We start from the raw sequence: 19,201 nt of genomic DNA on the forward strand, positions 1-19,201 counted from the left end.
TACCGGATTCTTAAATCTTCTAAATGTGAGGATTATTTTTTGCTTTTGTAAAATTATAAATTGAGTATTGTCTTATTGTTTTGGACTATTGGTTGCACAAAACAAGACGTGTGATGGTGTTGTTTGGGCTTTGGGAAAGTGTGATGTGTCATTTTCACAGTTTTGTTAGGTTTTATAGAAAACAATCAACACACTAATTGATAATGAAAGTAAATGTGTAACAGTGAAAGTGTCACAACACAGATTTTATTCTTTTAAATATGACTTTGCATACATTTACCACACAGTGATCTGTGAAAACCATGTTTTTCACATCAGCTGTTCCTAAGATAAAAACAGTCCTGTTTGCCTGTGACAGTAATTTCAAATTATTAAGTGGGTTTTTTAATTTATTTCATTAACCTTGAGAAGAAGGGTTAGGATTTTCCCATCCTGTTAATTAACACTTTATCTGACAAACACAAAATCACTAAATTTCGACATGTAATTGTCGTCACTGGACAGCGATATTACAGCATGTATTTAAACACAGACTTTACCCACTGAAATGTAATGAAATCTGTTCTGCCGTTAAAGTGTCGGTTGAGCTGTAGCTTTTGCTTTCACTGCATCCAGTTATTTTCTCTCAGAGGACAATATAGTAGCACAGTGGATGTTGGTACACCCTTGCCACTGCTTCTGAATGAGCATGTGTTTGTGTGGGCTCTCTATTTTGCTGACTCATCCCCAGTGGCCCCTGTCTTGTGAGTGACCACACCACAGGGCCCTTTGGCTGCAGAGATACTGGGACAGGCTCCCTCAGGGGGCCAGCAGAGGAGTCAGTCAGTCAGTGAGTGTCAGCTGTCAGCAGCAGTTTGTGCTGAGAAAACAGTGGAGAGGAGGAGAAACGTCTCCCCTCATCCATCAGCCTGCAGCAGCCTCTGCACCACTGTGGCCTGCATGTGTATACACACAGCATCACCACACTCAACAATGCTGCCTGTGCTCAGTGTGAGTTGCTCACAGATACTCTGTGTCTGGAAGTGGCTGGTCCAGTCTATATAACTCATATGTGCACCTTCCAGAGCATCAGCTGCCATCAATGAGTTTCATGTTAATGCTAACATGTTTAGCAAGCATAACATTAATGTTAACCATGTTCTCAGCCTTAGTTTAAGAATGTTAAATATACAATATACAATAGACATAATGTTAGCATATACTAAATATATACAAATAATATATCTGATATATGATCTCTATTTGATCCTAATAAGAGGCCCATATTGGCTTTAGGAGGATCATAAAAAACACTGCTGTTGGAAGCGCAGTTATGAACCTTAGTCATCATTGTTCTCCCAAATCCTCTGTCATTGTTTTTGCAGAACTGCTGAGTAAAAATGACACGGCATACCACAGAGCAGTCATCAAACCCCCCTCCTGCTCTGTGATGACTGTGCCAGATACATGCTGCTTCAAGCTACGTTCTTTCACCCAGCATTTTCTGTGGAAGTGTGCCTGCATTGATCTTCAACAGGGAAATCATGTTCGTGCAAGTCAGAGGTAGAAGTGTATGTCGTGAGACAGGGAGGTGGAGGGTGGAGAGCGCTGCTGGCAGAATCCAGAGGAAACAGGAGCTAGGTGAAGGAGTCGGATGACTGCTGAGGTGGAGAGCATGAAGACACGGTGGCTGAGCTGACGTGGCTCTGCAGGCCGCAGTATTAACATCCTGATGACTGCCTTCAAAATACCTTATTCAGCATCTTTTTGTTTTTCCCTTTCATGACCAAACTGATGGTGCGCTCATTTTCCTGCTGATGAGACTTCCAAATATCAAGAGAAACAATTTCAGCTGTGGAAAATACCAACCAAAATTATGTTGAGGACAGTGTTGTAACCGCTGAACTGGGAACGCTGATGGAAACTTTAAAAACAGGCCTCTGCGCCACTTTATCCAGATATTGAAGGCAAAAAAGAAACCCTTATGCAAATAAGCAAAACTCTGTATTTGGATGGCTCACACAGCATTTGGCATTTATTGTACAGATATAAAATATCAGTGTAAGCGGTATTTAGCACCACCACTGCACTAGTCAGCAGTTCAGCAACACAAGTTCAAATCCACCAGCTGGCTGGGGCCTTTTTAGTGTGGAGTTTGCATGTTGCCTGTGTGTCTCGGTGGGGTTCCTCTGGGTGCTTCAGGTTTCCTCACAGAATCTAAAGACATACAGGTTAGATTAACTGGTGACCTTTAATTGCGTGTAGGTATCACTGTGAATGTAAATGGTGGTCTTGGGTCCACACTGCCCCTTAGCTAATGTGTGCTGGGACAGGCTGTGGCCTGCCGTGATCCTGGAAAGTATTAGTGGGTATAGAGAGTACATATTAGAAAAAATACAAAGGGAATTACAGTATTTTCTTGTCAGAACTTGTGTTTTACGTCTGTTTTGAGTGACTGTAGCAGCAACTTGTGGTCTCAACATGTTTCTTTTTTTCCTACTGCTTCTTGAATGCACTTAACACAACTTGCCACATAACAACATACAACATAACATAACAATCACTTATTTTCCATCACTGTGCCTCAGTTGTGTCCTTGCTCACAGCTTGTGATGTAATCAAGTGGTTTCCAAGCTGTCAGTGTGTGTCCGTCCAAAAAATAAATAAATAAATAAAAGGGCACCTGGCTTTGTTGTTCATCACCTCAGCATCCTGTGTGATGGAGAAAATTTCCGTCTTCAGGCCTCATGTTCTCCTGTGACGACAGGCAGGGATCTTATCTCTGCTCGGTCTGCAAGACCTTTCCTTCATAATGTCAGCGGGACAATGCTGCTATATCGAGAAAGCAATAAACGTGATTGCTTATCAGTTATTTGCTGAAGGGGCTGAATTAGTTATGTGCATTATGTGTTTTGACATTTCAAACAAGTATGGAAAGCGGATGCTATTGATATTACCATAGCGACCGAGCGTGTTTGTTGGGTCTCAGTTATGCCGTGTGAGTAGATACAGGCCTGATCAGTGTGAGGGTCAGCTCTGTCAGTTCATGACTAATGTTGTAATATTGTGCACCTGCTGACATTTCAGTGGAGCACTGGCAACTTAAAGGTGCCCCGTGGAGTTTTTGTGTTGTGTTGTTTACATTCAGTGTCTCTCACCTATACCCTTAAAGCTGCAATAAATAATTGTTTGGCCATTTAGATGCCGAAACAAGCTATGAACACAATGCTGACATTACGTTTTAAGTAGATGCACACTTTTCAGAAAACCTCAAATGAGTTACAGGCTGTATGGATTGGTGCATTTGTCCTTTTGACATGTATCATACGATATTCTTTAAATAGAAGATTCAGTCAGTCATATCGTTGTTTAGTGTGGGCTCAAATGTCTAACAGCATTTTTAGAGCATCTTATCTCCTTAATTGGATGTATTTCCTGTAGGAACAGGATGTTGGGGAAGGGCACATCAGGCGGTTTGACTGTGCAATATGATGCCGTTAAACATTGCCGTTAAACATTTTAGTTTACATTCCTGATGCAGCTTCCTGCTTTTTCAGGAAAGGGAAAAAAAATTGAGATGGAAATACAAACTTTTCTCATTTTGATGCAAACCCAAACTTGGATAATGTACTTGAAGTACTTGATGTTTTCTCCGCTCTGTTTTTTTCATGTTTGCTGCAGTTTTCCTCGTGTGAGTTTATCAGCTCAAAGTGTCACCCATCGTCTCTTTTACGTAGTGGCAAGTGACTGTGTGCCCTCATGCTTGGTTTTTTTCATGTGTCTGCACTGATGATGGTGAACATAATGTGATCCGAGTCAGCAGAGCCTCTTTGTACTGTTGGTCCCTGTTTGAGCAGTTTGCACTGCTTTCCTCTCTGATACTGTCAGACCAGCTCTGACGCCTGGTGTTCACCTCACTTACCTCTGTTGGCTGTTATGACATTCCTCTGTTTCTCTGTCCAACGTGCTGTTAAGAGTCAAACACAAAGCTTTGTGGTGATTATTCCATTGGCCAACGTAAAGGAGTAGTTTGACATTTTGGGAGATATGTTTATTCACCTCCTTTATTAGATGATGCCACTGTCTTATCTGTATGTTTAAATATGAAGCTAGATCCAGCAGGTGATTAGCTTAACTTAGCATAAAGACTGGAAGCAGGGGGAAACAGCTAGCCTCTAAAGCTTACTGATTAACATGTTGTATCTGGTTTGTTTAATCTGTACACAAACAGTGGGAATGTGGTCTCAGCAGTTAAAGGTGCAGTATGAGTTGAAAGATTCAGAATTCTTATCACGTTCATAGTTAAATTTAATTACGCAACTGTAGTCTTTATTTTACTATAACCTTTATTTTCTACGCACTCAGACCTAACTTGTATGACAAACCTTAAAGAAGAGCTGAGACAAACTGATGTCAGCAGAGCCTGTCCACAACAGTGGACAGGCTGCTGAGAGTAACCCTGAAAACAAAAATACAGTGGGAATGTGACATGAGTATATTCATGTCTTCAACACAGTGGGACATAGTATTTCACAGTGCTTCAAAACTATCAAACTGCATCAGAATAATACACAGGGCCTACATTACAAAATGTATATTGAAGAACATTAATTGTACTTTATTTATTTATTTATTCTGCTATGGTTGTGATGCAGAGGCTACATTGATGCACCTGTTGTGGCATTGTCCACTAGGAAAGAGGTTTTGGGCTGATGTATATATAAAAAAAATATTCATGTATTTATGACATACACATCAGACCATGCCCTATAATTAGTTTACTTTTTAAAAAATAATAAACTATACATTCTAAAACTGTACACCAGATTATCACACTGGCAAAGTGATGGAAACAACTGGAAATAATATAAACTAAACTATTTTAACACTCAGAAGTGGCTGAAGGACCACTAATACTACTTCTGCTACTACTACTACTACTACTAATAATAATAATAATTTGTATCTGTACAAGCAGAAATTTAAAAACAAAACCTTGTGGTTTCATGGGAAGTTAATAAAACTATAACAGTGATATGCAGAGGTACTGGTTGGCATTTTTAAACCTTGTACAGTGCCAGCGTGGTATCAGTCTTCTCATCTCATGCTATATCCTTATATGTTACTGTGAATGGACACTGTCATTTTAAGAGCCATGTACTTTCAGTTCATCTCCTGAAACTTGGTAGTTTTTTTTTAAGCTGCCATTTTTTGTGTGTGTGTGGAACAAATGAATAAAAATGATGTACGCTCTGTTTTCCAGGCTGTATGCTGTGTTTTGGCCAGTCAAGCTTCTTCCGCTTCAACCACCCTGAAGAAGCCTTCAGGATGAAGAGCATGATGCCCCAGGGAGGAAGTGTCTCCACCGGGGACTACAGAATATGTGCAGGTACTGTATGGCACTCGAGTGCATTCTCATATTTACAGTTTTTCATTCGTGTGTTTTACTGTGTTTTCTGCCCGTTTTCACTCAGCAATCCTACTCTAAGCATCATATCGGGGGTTTTCTTCCTCCACGAACACAGGCGCAGTGTGAATAAAAACACACTGACCTTTTGTCACATGAATAAGAAAGCTTGCAAAGAGCATTTCCCTCGTGAAGTTCCAGTTTCAGCGTGGCCTATATGAATGAATGGGCCGGATTGTTGGAGAGCACAACAGGCAGGGTCTTTGATTTTACAGGTGGCTGTTTGCACTGCAGTAAACCCCCAGCATTTTTCCATTTTTATAGCCTGGCAAGGGTGGAGGAAGTGTAGCAGCACAAGACAGTCTGCAGTTATTTCGATTATTTCTTGTTGTTTCATAAAGAAGTTGCTCAAGGCCAATGAGTTTACGCCACTGTTGCTGTAGGACCTGGAAACCCATTTAAAGAATGGACCAGAGTTGATTTTCCTCCTCTGACAAAATAAATATTCTGTGGAAAAATCTCATGATTTTGAGGCCCTGAGACGGTCGTATTTGAACACATCTGCATTAAATAAAGCCACAAATGTGCGTGTTATACCTGTTTGCAGCTCTCTTACAAGACCGTTGTTGTCAGTGTCAGCCTTTAAAATGCAGTACCCGTTGAACTCTGAAGCCTGAATGGTGCCCAGCTGGGACCTGGTGCCGGAGTTCACACCATGCATGTTTTATGAGCATCTCATTCCTCTGCGTCTCTAGGCAAAGTTTTTAGCTGCTTGCGTGCGTGTGTGTTTATTCTGAATGTTCCTCCTGACAGGCTCACAACTGTAAGTGGATCTTTTCTTGGCCAGCTCTGCTACCAGGGCTCTGTCATAGCATCTTGTTATTTCCCTCCCTTTACTGTTGACACTGCCTGCCACCAGGGGATAAGTATAGCACACGGGCACGCTGGCTGCTGCGGACTTCCTGATCCAGTAATGAAAGCCTTCCGTTGTTTAGAAACATACCATTTTCCTCAATTATGCATTCCTGAGTTGCATTCAGATGAAGATTGCTTACACCACTCCCACGATAAAGAGGACATATCTGTCATATCTGCTTGGAGATACTTTAAAATTACACGTGTTATCTGTGCATGAATTTTAGAGCCAGAGCTGTAACAGAGGGCAAACCCATTAAAACTCTACAGACCTACAGTTTTATATTAGAATTATGAGAATTAGAAATTTTCCAGCTTTTCTGTCTGAACATATACATGGTCAGTTTGTGTTATACGGTCATAAAATCTTGCTCACTGCCCTGTTAAAATACCTTTAAAACACATAGGGCTTCATTTTTTCCAGTGTGCAGCAGTCTGAGAAAGATTCTACGTTATTCTGTCCGTCCCTGCCGTGTTGTCAGCTCACTAACACGAACAAGCCAGATGTCTGCTGACTGCTGTCAGCAAGAGAAGATTAATAAGTGTGTGGACTTTTCTGCTCTACCTGTGCTGAAACTAGTGGAAGCATCACTGACAGTCCATAGTTGTGGATCACAATGGAAATAAGCTGTGAATTGTCCCCAAGCTTGAAACTAGACTTGATGTGTTTTGGCCTTTGCTCTGCACCACCCTGGAACCTCAGTCAGACGGCTGCCTTCACTGTGTAACTTTTGTTTTTTTATGAAATATAATATTAGGCTTATAAAGCATGCGTTAAAACAAGTATACATCACATAGAAACGACCAGCAGCAGATCGCAATGTTTGAAACACAGCCACAAACAGCATTTTTGAATTTTTTGGGGAGACAAAGAGCTAAACAGCTCAATCGATGACATTTAGATGGTGAAATGTGAGGGAAAAAAAACACACCAGGCTGAAGTTAGTTTGATAAAAACCAGCTGGACAAAATGTGCTTGTCTGTTCTGAAAACATCCTCCTCCTGTGTTTATGTTCCTCAGCATGTGAAACACAGCTCTGTGATGCTTCTGTATTGTTGTGATGCCAGTCACATTCACCTGTCTGTTGTGGAGCTCTGGCGAGCTTTGCCAGGTCAGTGATGGTCCACTGACCAGCTGTCTTCAGCCAGCTGTCTATCAGCTACCACCTCTTCACTGATTGGATGTTTCCTGTGCCTCTCTGCCAGGCCAGCAGGCAGCTTTGTGGCCCAGAGCTGCTTACTTAAAGTGGCCGACGGTTGGGGTTACAGTATCTTTTTCAGGAACTATTTATAAAACTCCACTTTCATTCTACTGTCTGCCATCTCTCCACCCTCCTTCCCTGGGTTTCCCCTTCGGTCCCTTCTTGCACCCACCCACCTGCTTTCTATGTGTGAGCCTGGCTTTTCAACAAAAGATCTTTATCTTTCTGTGATTTGGCCACTGTGTCTGTCAGTGGCTGCTTGACAGTCTGCAAAAAGCAGAGCTAAAGACAGAGCTGAATGTTTGTGGTGCAGTTGATTGTTGTGCTTGCAGTATGGCACCATGCTGCAGTTGAATCTCTAATGTTCAAGTGTTTTTTTATTTTGTTGTATTAGGCAATAAAACTGAGTGTCCATCAGTAAAATAGGATTAAATTCTGGACATAAAATCAGAATCTTTTTGCCATTTAAAGATGTCAGCACCTCATTTCTTTCACCTTTATTTCCTTTATTGTCCATTTCCAAACCCGTTTAACTCCACATTTTCATCCCTGAGGGAAATATTTATTTCCTTTAATGTTTCACCATGCTTGATCATTAAGATTTTTATTCTATTATTTTGTTTTATTTCATTCAGTATTTTATGTGTTAAAGTTCAGCCAAAACACACATAACCTGTCAAATAATTGTAGTTTTTACTGAAATTCAAAACTTTGTTTTGGTTACTGACTTCATTTTTAGACATCAAGAACTTACTCTGTGACAACTTTAGAAGTTTGTTTGTTTAGGCTGTATTCATATTCTGAATGTATAGAGTCAGGGTTATGCAGACTTGTACTTTACTTAAGTATTTCCATTTCATGCTACTTCATACCTAACTGTACATAGAAAAGTAAAAAAAAATTGCTCCACCCTGACCAACTACTGCAGCAGAATTTCACTGACATAAACATAATAAGACAGTAATAAAACTATAATAGTGTAGCAGTCACAGGGCCAGTTTTTCTGCTTTATGAATGATTACACTTTTGATTCTTCAAGTACATTTTTGTAATAATTCTTTTTACTAATGTGATTTTACTTGTAATATAGTAATATTTGTACTGCAATATTGGCACTTGTATGCGCACTGACAACTCGAAACAGACAAAGTTTTTTTTGAGGAATCAGCTTTGATAAAAACTCTTTTGTTGCAGACAACTCTTCCTCTGTGACTCTTAAAACATTTTTCTCTTCTTGGAAGTTGTCCCCATTTAAGCTAATGTGTTTCCCTGGTGATCAGGCTTTATTGCAAAAAGCATTTTTAAAATCATTGTGGCCTGCCATTGTCACTGGATTACAACAGTGTGTATCGGTTTTAATTATAGCGCAATACCAACCCAAATCATTCAGAAACCTTATATTTAATTCCAGTAAAAGGTCAGTATGGTAAAATTTTTTGTAGTTCAGTTGGATTTGTTGATGCTTTCTCTCCTGTCTCATCTAAAACTGAGACAGTTTGCATTCCAAAGACAATAGTAGTGATAAGCCATAAAGTCCACTACTGTGACTCTTTAAAAGAGCTGCAAACCTCGCAGAGGTTCACAGCACTCTGGATAGGAAGAGCGACGTCAAGTTAGCCTTGACACCGGAAGTATGGTGGAGTTGTCTTCAAAATACGATACATCACTTAATCGTTTGATGGGATTGGCTCATTTAGGAGAGCTATTCTTCTGAGCTGTGTGGTCTCATGTTTGAATTTAAGGGTCCTTTAAATGTAGGATCCACAGTCCAAAAGCCAGCGTATCGTTATTTTTTTAGAACTGTAGGAATATTGTCGGTACACAAGGTATTCAGTCAAAACGGACTTACTGTCGCACTGAGGAGGACATTAAATTATATTTTTAAATATTTACTCGTTGGTAACGATTATCGCATGTTTACAGTAGTATTTTCCACGTGTACTTAAACCACATTAGAACTTTATTTTGAAGGTTTAGACCGGAAAGGCTGTGTTACGTTTTAGGTTTTAGGTAACTTGATGGCAGTGGTACCGTAGACAGCGGCGGTGCCTAGCACCCCAACCCCCGGCTGAAATATCACCTCGGTGGTGAATCTCCAAATCTCCCTCGGTGTGTGTGGAGCCAGGCACGGCAGGGCTCCGTCACACTCGGTCTTTTACCGATGTCTGGAGGATGTGGGCCTCAATGTGTGTCATATAGCATGTGAAGCGCACTGACATTGACCGGGTCGCAGTTTTATTCCTTCATGTGAGTAACCCTACTGCTTAATGCCAGAGCTTTGGGCGAGAGAAGTGATACGAACCGGCCACACGCCAAATGCTATTCAGAATCTGTTGGTTTGATGTTCATTTGTTTATCTCGGAGGCTACACACAGCTTATAGGACATCACACACCTCATGCGATGAAAAATGAACTTCGGTCTTTTATTCAGCGCACAGGTTTTCAATCAATATGTCCTTAATTTGAAAATATCACAGTGTGTTCTTATGAAGGGGAGATGTAGGGGATGACAGATGATCCTACCGTATGTTTATTGCTAATAGCGCTGTTGATAATGACATTGATGCCGAAATGTAGAGGTGGTCGTGTGCAATAAAATCTCTGAAGTCACGTCGTATCAGACTCGCAATTTTACCTTCAGGAGAGCGAGCATTAAATTTCCAGGTTTTTAAATGAAGTTTGGCATGGTGTACTGTAGGCGATAGTCTGTATCCCATGACATCATTGCATGGGCTTTCCCTCAGCAAACGGATGCTTTTATTCACCCCACCCCCCCCTCGTTTTTGACCCCGCGCAGAAGAATCTTTCGGGTTTGTCTGACAAGCGATGTGACATTGACATTCATGCTGGAGTCAGCAGATAAAATGCGTTATTGTGACGGCCTGCAGACCACGCTGCTGTGTAATTTCAATGAAAATGTGTTCAGATTTAATTGTGGTCAGGCTGTCATGAAGGCAGAGCTTCATTGTATGGCAGAGTCATTATAGGGGAGCAGGCAGGAAGCTGCTCCCATCTCTGCTGAACAAGCACAGCTAATGCATTATTTGTGAAGCTTCTATATTTTAGAGCAGTTTTGCTATTGGGACATCTGCCTCTGACATCATCTTCACGAAGAGACCGAATTGACTTTTCCATTAAATGCTGTCCTGCTCTGTGTTGGTGTTGTCATTTGCTCCGTTCCACAGTCATTTCTATGATTTCTAATGTTATCACAGTGCTATTGAACGTGACAGCTCTGTTCTTCTGCTGTCTTCTGTTACCCCCGTGTTACCACTGATGACTCCACGCTGCAATTATCCTCATGTTTCCACGGAAAGAGACAACGAGTTCATTTAAACAGATTTCATTAGCAGTAATAAAACCTGATCTGTGCTCTGATCCTTGCCTGAAGGCCACGTTTGGTGAATCTCCCACGTGGCCGTGTGTTTCTGTTGTAATAATCTACTATGCAGACATTAAAGAGAGACGGTTAAGATTAGATTACCCGGCCTGTGTCCTATGTTGCTTTCGGGCTGGACAGTAATTGGGTTATGTAGGCACATTTTCTCCTGATCCCTATCCGATGCACAGGCCTGTCTGTCCGTTCATCTCCTCGCCTGTGTCCTTACTTCTTTCCTCACCACTAATCCTTTCTGTGCCCTCATGCTTGTCCGGCTTCTACGCTGAGCCAGGAAACATGGATGTGATCATGATTTTGAACAATATCTCAGATAGCAGGGGTTAACGACTGGACATGCAGGTCCTGAAATATCAGGAAATTTGATCTAATCTCGGGGCAGGTCGGGGACTATTTCTATGTATTTTCAGAATTGTCTCACAAATGCAAAAGATGTTATTGTTCAGTCCAGCTGGAGGTGAACCCAGACTGTTATCCTCTTAAGATATTTTCTGCACAGAAACACAACCTAACCAGGAAGAAAAGAACATTTTGCGGTCATAAAAGCACCTCATTCTAAGTATGGAAAGTCTGACAATGTATTGTGCGTTTTGTCACTCTCTTTTTCTCAGGGAAAGATGGGTAAGGTTAGGTCATCCTGCAAATTTGCATTAGACCTTTTCACAGATAATGCAGTGTTAGACTCTCAGAGTAAGAGTCATTGAAGGTACTTGTGTTAATAGCTCAGGCCAGTGGTAAAGAGAACTGTGCACAAGCTTTTAATTCTGGGGAAAGACAGAGAATGACAGTGCTTGCCTTGGTGTGGGCGTGCTCTTCAGGTGCTGATGAGACGGTGAAATGTGGTTAAGGAAGGCCAGTTTGAGTAATACAGCCGTTAGTTTGAAGTTTTAACAGAGACCAGAGGATTGCACAGTGAGTTATAATTCTATGAGACAGGGTTTTACAGGAATGTAGACTTGCACCTATTTTATTGACCAGTGCAGCACCTTGACAGACATGTCATTGCCAAGTACAACTTACTTGGAGAAAATTGTAGTTTTTTTTGGCAGAGCTGTAAACATTAGGATCCCACCGCCAATGGATTGCTCTCCTGAAGGAATTAACACAGTTTATGTCAGTCTAAACATTGCTGGAGGACCTTTGTTGTGTTAGGTACATTTTCTTTTTGTTTCCAAAGCCTGATGTCTGTTTTCTGTCTTCTCCCCATTTAGACACAGAGAGCCTGGTCAATGGGAATCACCAGGCCAGTCCAGCCCAGTCTCCCCCAGCTCCTGGAGAGAAAATCCAGTCTGAGCACAGTGCAATTGTCAGCTCCATTGAGAAAGACCTCCAGGACATCATGGACTCCCTAGTCATGGATGACCCACAACCTTCTTCTTTGGAGGCCAAAAAGCCTCCTGGAGGCCAACCCATTCCCCAATCCCCGCTTTCGCCCATGGTCAATGGAGGGGGCCGGTATCTGCTGTCCCCTCCCACCAGCCCAGGGGCCATGTCTGTGGGGTCCAGCTATGAGAATACATCCCCTCCCTTTTCCCCTCTCTCCTCACCCTCAGCAGCCAGCAGTGGGAGCTTTACCAGCCCGTCTCCTAGTGGAGGACCCCAGGACCAGAGTTCTTCTCTGCCACCAGTGCCTGTACGCTCCTCTAGCTACAATTTCACCTCCCAGCCTCCGCCTGTACCCCAGCCACGGACCATACTGCCTAACTTCAGCAGCGGTGGGACTAGCCAGAAGGTTCAGGAAAGTCCCAGGCTGCAGAGGAAGGTCTTAACAGAGACTCCTCCGAGCCCCAAGCCAAGCCGTAGAGGGTTAGGCCAAGATGGGTCTGAGAGCCCTCGACAGACCCCCCTTCTGTCCTCTAATGAATCTCTCAGTAGTAGAAACATTGTGCCAAGTAGCCCCAGACTCGCCCCCAAATTCCCTACCTGTTCGTCCCCATCTCCCTCCAGTCCCAGGACCAAGACAACAACGGTGCTCCAGGAAAGGCCTGCCAGCCCCTTCAGAGAGCAGACCACCTTAGCTGATCGCTCCCTCACCTCTAGCCCCTCCAGGCAGCTTTCCCAACCCACCAGGGCCTTCCAGCCTCCCTTGGATCCCATTGTCCATGTCATCCAAGGATCGCCGCTTCAACAGCATCCACGTTCGCTGCAGCCCCCTGAAAGCCCTCGCATGGCCAGGAGGAACCTGGAGCTGAACGGAGGCAGCGGAGCAAGCAGCACTATGAGAGAGCTGCCCCCTCTTAGCCCCTCCATGGCCCGGAGAGGGGTCCCAGTACTCCCAGGAGCGCTACCAGGGACAGTCCCCATCTTAAGGACTCCAGATAGTCCCTCAAGTCTTGGTAAGCTTGTTCCAGAGAGTCCCAGACTCAGACGAAAGACTGGATCCACATCTGAGGAGCCAGTGTGCAGCAGGGGGATCAGAGCCCGCAGTCCGTCACCTACCTCTGCGATGATGGAGGGTGGTGGTGTGGGGGTACGGAAAGCAAGCTTTGGGAATTCTCTGTCTCCTGCTTACAGTCTGGGCTCCCTACCTGGCTCGTCCCCTGTAGCCAGCCCCAGGACCCATAGGAAGATGTCTGCAGGGAGACCCCACCCTGGGATGAGGGAGAGGAAGAACAGCATCACAGAAATCAGCGACAATGAGGATGAGCTGCTGGAGTACCACCGACGACAGAGGGAGGAGAGGCTTCGAGAGCAGGAAATGGAGAGACTGGTGAGTCAGGAACACACATCACCAGGAAACTGCTGTGATTCAGTTTACATGTAAAACAAACTCATTTCATTCATGTACTCAAAACACCATACTCAAAGGTTACAGCAATTTAGCTGAAGACATCACAGGATTTGGACTCATTTCTTGACTTGATTTGGAAGAGGCCAAAGTTTTTCACTCATGATTTTGGGTTAATTTTACATTTTAGTTGTAGTTTCCCCACACAGCATCTTTTCCTGGCTCTCACATACTTACTAGCTAGCCTTAGTACTCGGCAACTAGGTTATTCGTGGTTTGTACCTGACCGCAGTTTCTAAATCAGTCTTGGGAATGTCCTCAAGCAAGGCACTGAGCCCCCAACTGTTCCACAGTTACTGTGCGAGTCCATTTGAAATGTATGGACTATGTTTATTTATAACTAGAATTATGAGAATTATGTAAATACTTCCATTAAGTTCTAACTCATCTAAGTTCTCTTTTTTGGAGAGGCCATTTCTGTTGCAGTTAAATCAGCACAACACATTTCAGCTCTTTCACTGGCAAGGAGTGCTGCTCACAGCTCTCTGGATTTTGACGAACTGATCTACTTAACAATATCCTGGTGATAGTACGTGTGTTTTTAGGATCACTGAATGTGCTGGTACTGATGAGGACTGGGCAAGTAGTTTTTTAAAGTTTGTATGCACTTTTCTTGATCTTTTTAAAATGAGTCTGTTGAAATGATTTTATTGTAGAATTTTTGATCAGTTGCAAAAGTAAGCATAGATATGATTTGATATTTAATTTGACATAGAAAATCTCTCCAGTGTGACGTGGGAGGATTTTACTGAGGATCTGAGGTCGGAAAACTGCCTCAAGCAAGCCTGAGGCACGCTTCTCACTCATCTGAAGGAATTTCATTAGTAGAATTATCACTGGAACAGTTTGAGTTTGTGATGAAATGTTGCAAATATTCTTGCAGAGACTTGGTCTGACTCTAATCTGCTTGACCTCCTGGAGGAAGGGAGTGTAACGCTTGCAGTATCTCCATTGAGATCATTTATGGGCCTGGTTACTCCTCCTTTAACAAACAAACATGAACTGTCTGTAACTTGGCTGTTGGCTGTCTAAACTGCTGCTGACATGCGGTCTCAGGGCGCCCAGATGAGCCCATAGCAACCGCATTGTTTGTTGTTTCCTAAACTGCACAGAGGGGGTAGGGAGCGGCGGCAGACATCTTGAACTTGTCTGCCAGTCTGAATGAAATTGCAGAGACAAAGTCCTTTAAAAAGCCTTCATATGTGTTTGTGCTTGTGTGAGAAGGCGTCTGTCCGCCCTGCATGTAATTACAAAGTGCATGTTTTTTAAAGTGTGCGACTGAGTGAAGCCAGCTCAGTTGGACAGACTGGACGATACCAGGTCATGTTCTGGTAACTCCCATAGAGGCATGGCAGTAGAACAGTGAGTCGGCAGCACCGCATGCACACACCGAAACTGTTTAACTCTTGATAGTGAAGTGGACTGAGCTAATTACTGCAAGTCCAGTGAGAGAGAGAGAGATCCACTCAAGTCAGTTTTATCATCAAGACAGGCTGTGAACGTCTGTTGATGTCTCATTTGATAGCAGCAGTTGGCATATTGACTTTTTGTTAATTATCAGACACTAGTCAGTATGTGTTAGATTTGGCCTTCACCTCAGATACAGAGTCTTCTTCTCCTTTGAGCAGCATTTCCTTGCTCTTTGAGTGCCTTTTCTCTTTTTTTCTCCATTCCGATGTTTGATGTGAGCATTAACTGCAGCTCCTGACCTGTTTCTGCAGGGATTTATGGATTGCACTGCTGACACATGATTGGCAGTTTGCATAACTGCATGAATAAGCAGGTATACAGGTGTTTCTAACAACATACAGGTATACTCCATATGTGTTTTGACAGGAGTGTGAAAGCCCCCATCAACATGTTGATGTTTGGCATCAACATGTTGATGACACCAGGTTGACAGACTAAGACCAGCTGAGAGACGACCTATGAGAATGAAGAGGGAGGCAGTGTTGAGAAACTGTTAGGATGACGTGTAATATGCACACAGCTGTGCTGTAAACATAAAACACAGCTGTAGTAATATAACCCTTAATGAGAGACTGCACTGAGCTACAGGAGCTAGAAGAACTTCAGCTAGCTCGTGACATCAGGCCTTCAGCTCTCTACAGTCTAAAAGCAGCCTGGACAAACCTGCTTTTACTTACTGCTTTTCTTTGCACGTTTAATGAATTCAGTTGTTCAGTGTTATTTTTGGTAATTAACTGTTCAAACCTGTAACTTATTTCAGAGAGCCCGCTGCTGAATGGGTGCGGTGGGTTACAGCGCCAGCTAACAGAAAGGAATGCCATTAGCATGGGTTCAGAAGAGAGTTGTAGTCTTTAACGGTGGTCTAGAAGCTTTGCTAATCTTACAGCAGCAAGAGTTTGTAGGAGATTCATTAAAGTCATAATTTCTTTGCAGAATATACTTAATAACAGACCATTAGCATCTTTCCTGCTCATATTAGCCTTCACTTATCCCAGTCTGTCAAACCTAAATCTTTTGTTCTCATTGCATGGCCATCAGCCACAACAGACTTTGGACTATTACAACAGCAGGCACACAAAGAATAATATTTACATTCGATTTGTGCAAACAGATCATTGCATACAAGGTCAGAAAGAAGGAAATAAGACATACAGGGACAAGCAGAGGCTGCCTGAGCTGCAGAGGAAAGATTCCTCTGCAGCCTGTTATGTTATTGTATTTTTCGAGCGCAGAAACTCGCAGCTCTTTGAGGAGGCAGGGCGTGGAGCTGCAGGGCCTGTAATTAGTCACAGTTGACTCACTGTCATGACAGATTTTTTTCTTGCCCCAGAGCGTCTGCATTTAAAGCATTTCACACACAGCCTGCTACTCATTCACACAACTGATTACCAAAAAGCAAAGTTATATGAACAGGGAATCCTCAGAGAAGTTGATTCAGGAAAATGAGTCTTATTGTGAAATCAACAGGAGTACACAGCTCAGAGGCTGCAGGAGGCTGCAGGAGGCTGCAGGGAGATACAGCTACACTCTTACACTGATGCACTGACTCATCAGCCTGATATTGGACTTGAACGGGTTTTGGCCAGTTGATGTTTGAGTGAGGTTTAATTATATCGTATAACTGAGTAATACCCAGCACCCCAATAAGAAATACTAAACAGTTTTTTAAGACAATTTCAAGATATTGAATATTCCTCTGAACCCTTTAGTTTAACACTGTTGTCTCAGCTGCAGATGTGGTTGATAGTGATAATGTGGTACATTTTAAATGATGTACTGATAAAAATGACTGTATGCACATAGACAGATATCACACAGAAGTTGAGAGCCCCCCTCACACTTATCAGAAATCACTGGTGAATTAGAGGAAGCCCTTAAAGGGGCAGTCACATTAAGGCCATATTACTCTGTAAAAACCTGTTATACACTGGGAACATGGAGTTTAAGGTATATGCAATGTAATATTATCCTGTGTATCCTGAGTGCCTTAGTTTCCCATGGTGTTTTAAAGGAGACTTTACCACTCGGACAAGAAATGAACTTGATATTTTTAAGCTTTTACTCATGTTTTGAAGAAAAAAAAATGTGCAGCAGTTTGAAATATGTACACATGGGAAATGCGAGCAGTATCATTTAAAAAGATCACTACCCACCCATATCTGTTAAATGATGCCTGTGTCTAACGATGGGGAAAAGTCCTTAAACAGCATTTAATTCAGCTAAATTAGGTTTTCCGTTAGAGGCCGGAGGTAAGCCCTGTCTAATGGCCAGTCAGCAGGGAAGACTTCTTTCCTGTGTCCATCTGATCCAAGCTGTCTAGCCTGGCTCTTCTCTCTCTCTATCTCTACGTTTCCATCTGACTGACACGCTGTCTTGGCAAACACACTTGGCATATGAAGCTAGAGCCACAGCGTGCTTCATCTGTGTCAGACACACACACACACACACACACACACACACACACACACACACACCGTTCTCCTCTCTGTGAAAGATGACCTCATCTTTCCTATGACGTTCACTCAGGATTACACTGTTGTTTTTAACGAGCAGTCATGTTTTGTAACACACTGGATCAGACATGTATGCGTCTGCTGTTACTTTGAGTTTCTCTCTGTCCTGTAGCTTAGAGTCCTGTGGAAAAGGAGATCTATTGTTGCAATCCCTGCTACAGTCAAGGTCACAGATTGCTTAATACATCTTTTATAAAGGCCTTTTCTCAGAAGCACATCTCTGTCTGGAGTCAAGTGATATTTTTTTGGAACTGTCCTTGAAATATCAGGGGTTGGGCTAAAGTTCTGAGTATTTTTCCTCAGGCAGAGATTTCATTTAATGGAAATTCAAAAGGAAGTTCAACTCTGGCCTTTATCATCATCATATGGCCACCGACCAACCACCTGAACCGATCTGCCCTGTCCCCTCTTCCCTTCCCTTCTCTGCTCTGTCAGTTTCTAGCCCCACAGGATGTCACAAATGTTATCTGTGCATGACACGCAGAAAAGTCTTCCCTACATGGTTGGCATCTTTGCTACTGTCCACGAGGATTAGCAGACCCAAATATACCCTCGCACTTGTCGAACAGAACACTGCACATGTATATACCAGCATCCTGTAGAACAGGACCAAATATATCCAGCTACTGTGGGACACCAAACCTGCCCACCTAGGCAGCCAAATATATCCTGCACTACACTGATACATAGAGCTGCTCACACCCACTGACCAGCGGGTGCAACTTTATTCATGCTGAAGTGCTGTTTTTGCAGAATTGCACACAGCCTTCTGTAATTTAAGGTAGAGGAATAAGAGGAAGCAGTAAATATTTAGACTACTGGATCGTCCCGCCCATCTGCATGTTTGTGTTTAAATCATCAGTTTAGTGTCAAGAGGGCAGATTACTATGATTTTGAATGTTTTGGTTGAAAGCTAAACAGGACTGGGAAACAGCACGGCGGACACAGGCTCGGACAGATAAGACAGTTGAGTCCACTCTGTGGCTCTTTATCTGGGACAGCAATAAATCTGTTTCTCTGCCCATCCAAAGGAAAGCTGCTGTAATCCAGTCTTGAGACAGCACCAACAAATATGCCACGTGTGGATTTTCTCTACTGAGAACAAGTGCCAGATCAGGACTCGTCACGTCACACGATGTAGTGCTCCTCTTATTCTTTCTATCCTGTGTCTTCTTAATTATTAATTATCACTCTTTAGATGAAGCTGCATCCATCTTCTCTTTGGCTTGACATTTTTTTTGTTGCTGATGTGTCATATTTTTTAACACTAAACATGCTGTCCTAACTGCAGCAGTGCTTCCTGCTGTTGTATGCCCTGGCCACTAGAGGGGGTCATGTAACTGCTCAGTACCACAGTGCAGTCCACGCAGTCTCAGGTCACACATGTAATTCCTCACAGTCCAACTTTCACGTCCTTTAAGATGATTATAAATGATCATGTGTTAGATATTGTTCAGAAATGATAAAGATCCAAAATGTTCACTACTAAATAAATGAATTAATAATTAAGATAATATGAAGTGGACAAG

General features: G+C 42.7%; 1 protein-coding gene across 4 annotated transcripts in view; it reads left to right on the forward strand.

Moving 5' to 3' along the window:
- Positions 1-19,201, forward strand: part of phldb1b (pleckstrin homology-like domain, family B, member 1b) — a 98,995-nt gene that overhangs the window by 46,370 nt on the left and 33,424 nt on the right. For all 4 annotated transcript variants that reach the window (XM_041046953.1, XM_041046954.1, XM_041046955.1 and 1 more), the window contains exons 5-6: positions 5,243-5,368; positions 12,113-13,611. In XM_041046953.1, coding sequence (XP_040902887.1) covers positions 5,243-5,368; positions 12,113-13,611 — 1,625 coding nt within the window. The remainder of the gene's footprint in view (positions 1-5,242; positions 5,369-12,112; positions 13,612-19,201) is intronic.

This window comes from Toxotes jaculatrix, chromosome 9 (assembly GCF_017976425.1).
Source record: "Toxotes jaculatrix isolate fToxJac2 chromosome 9, fToxJac2.pri, whole genome shotgun sequence".
NCBI classification, from domain to species: Eukaryota; Metazoa; Chordata; class Actinopteri; family Toxotidae; genus Toxotes; species Toxotes jaculatrix.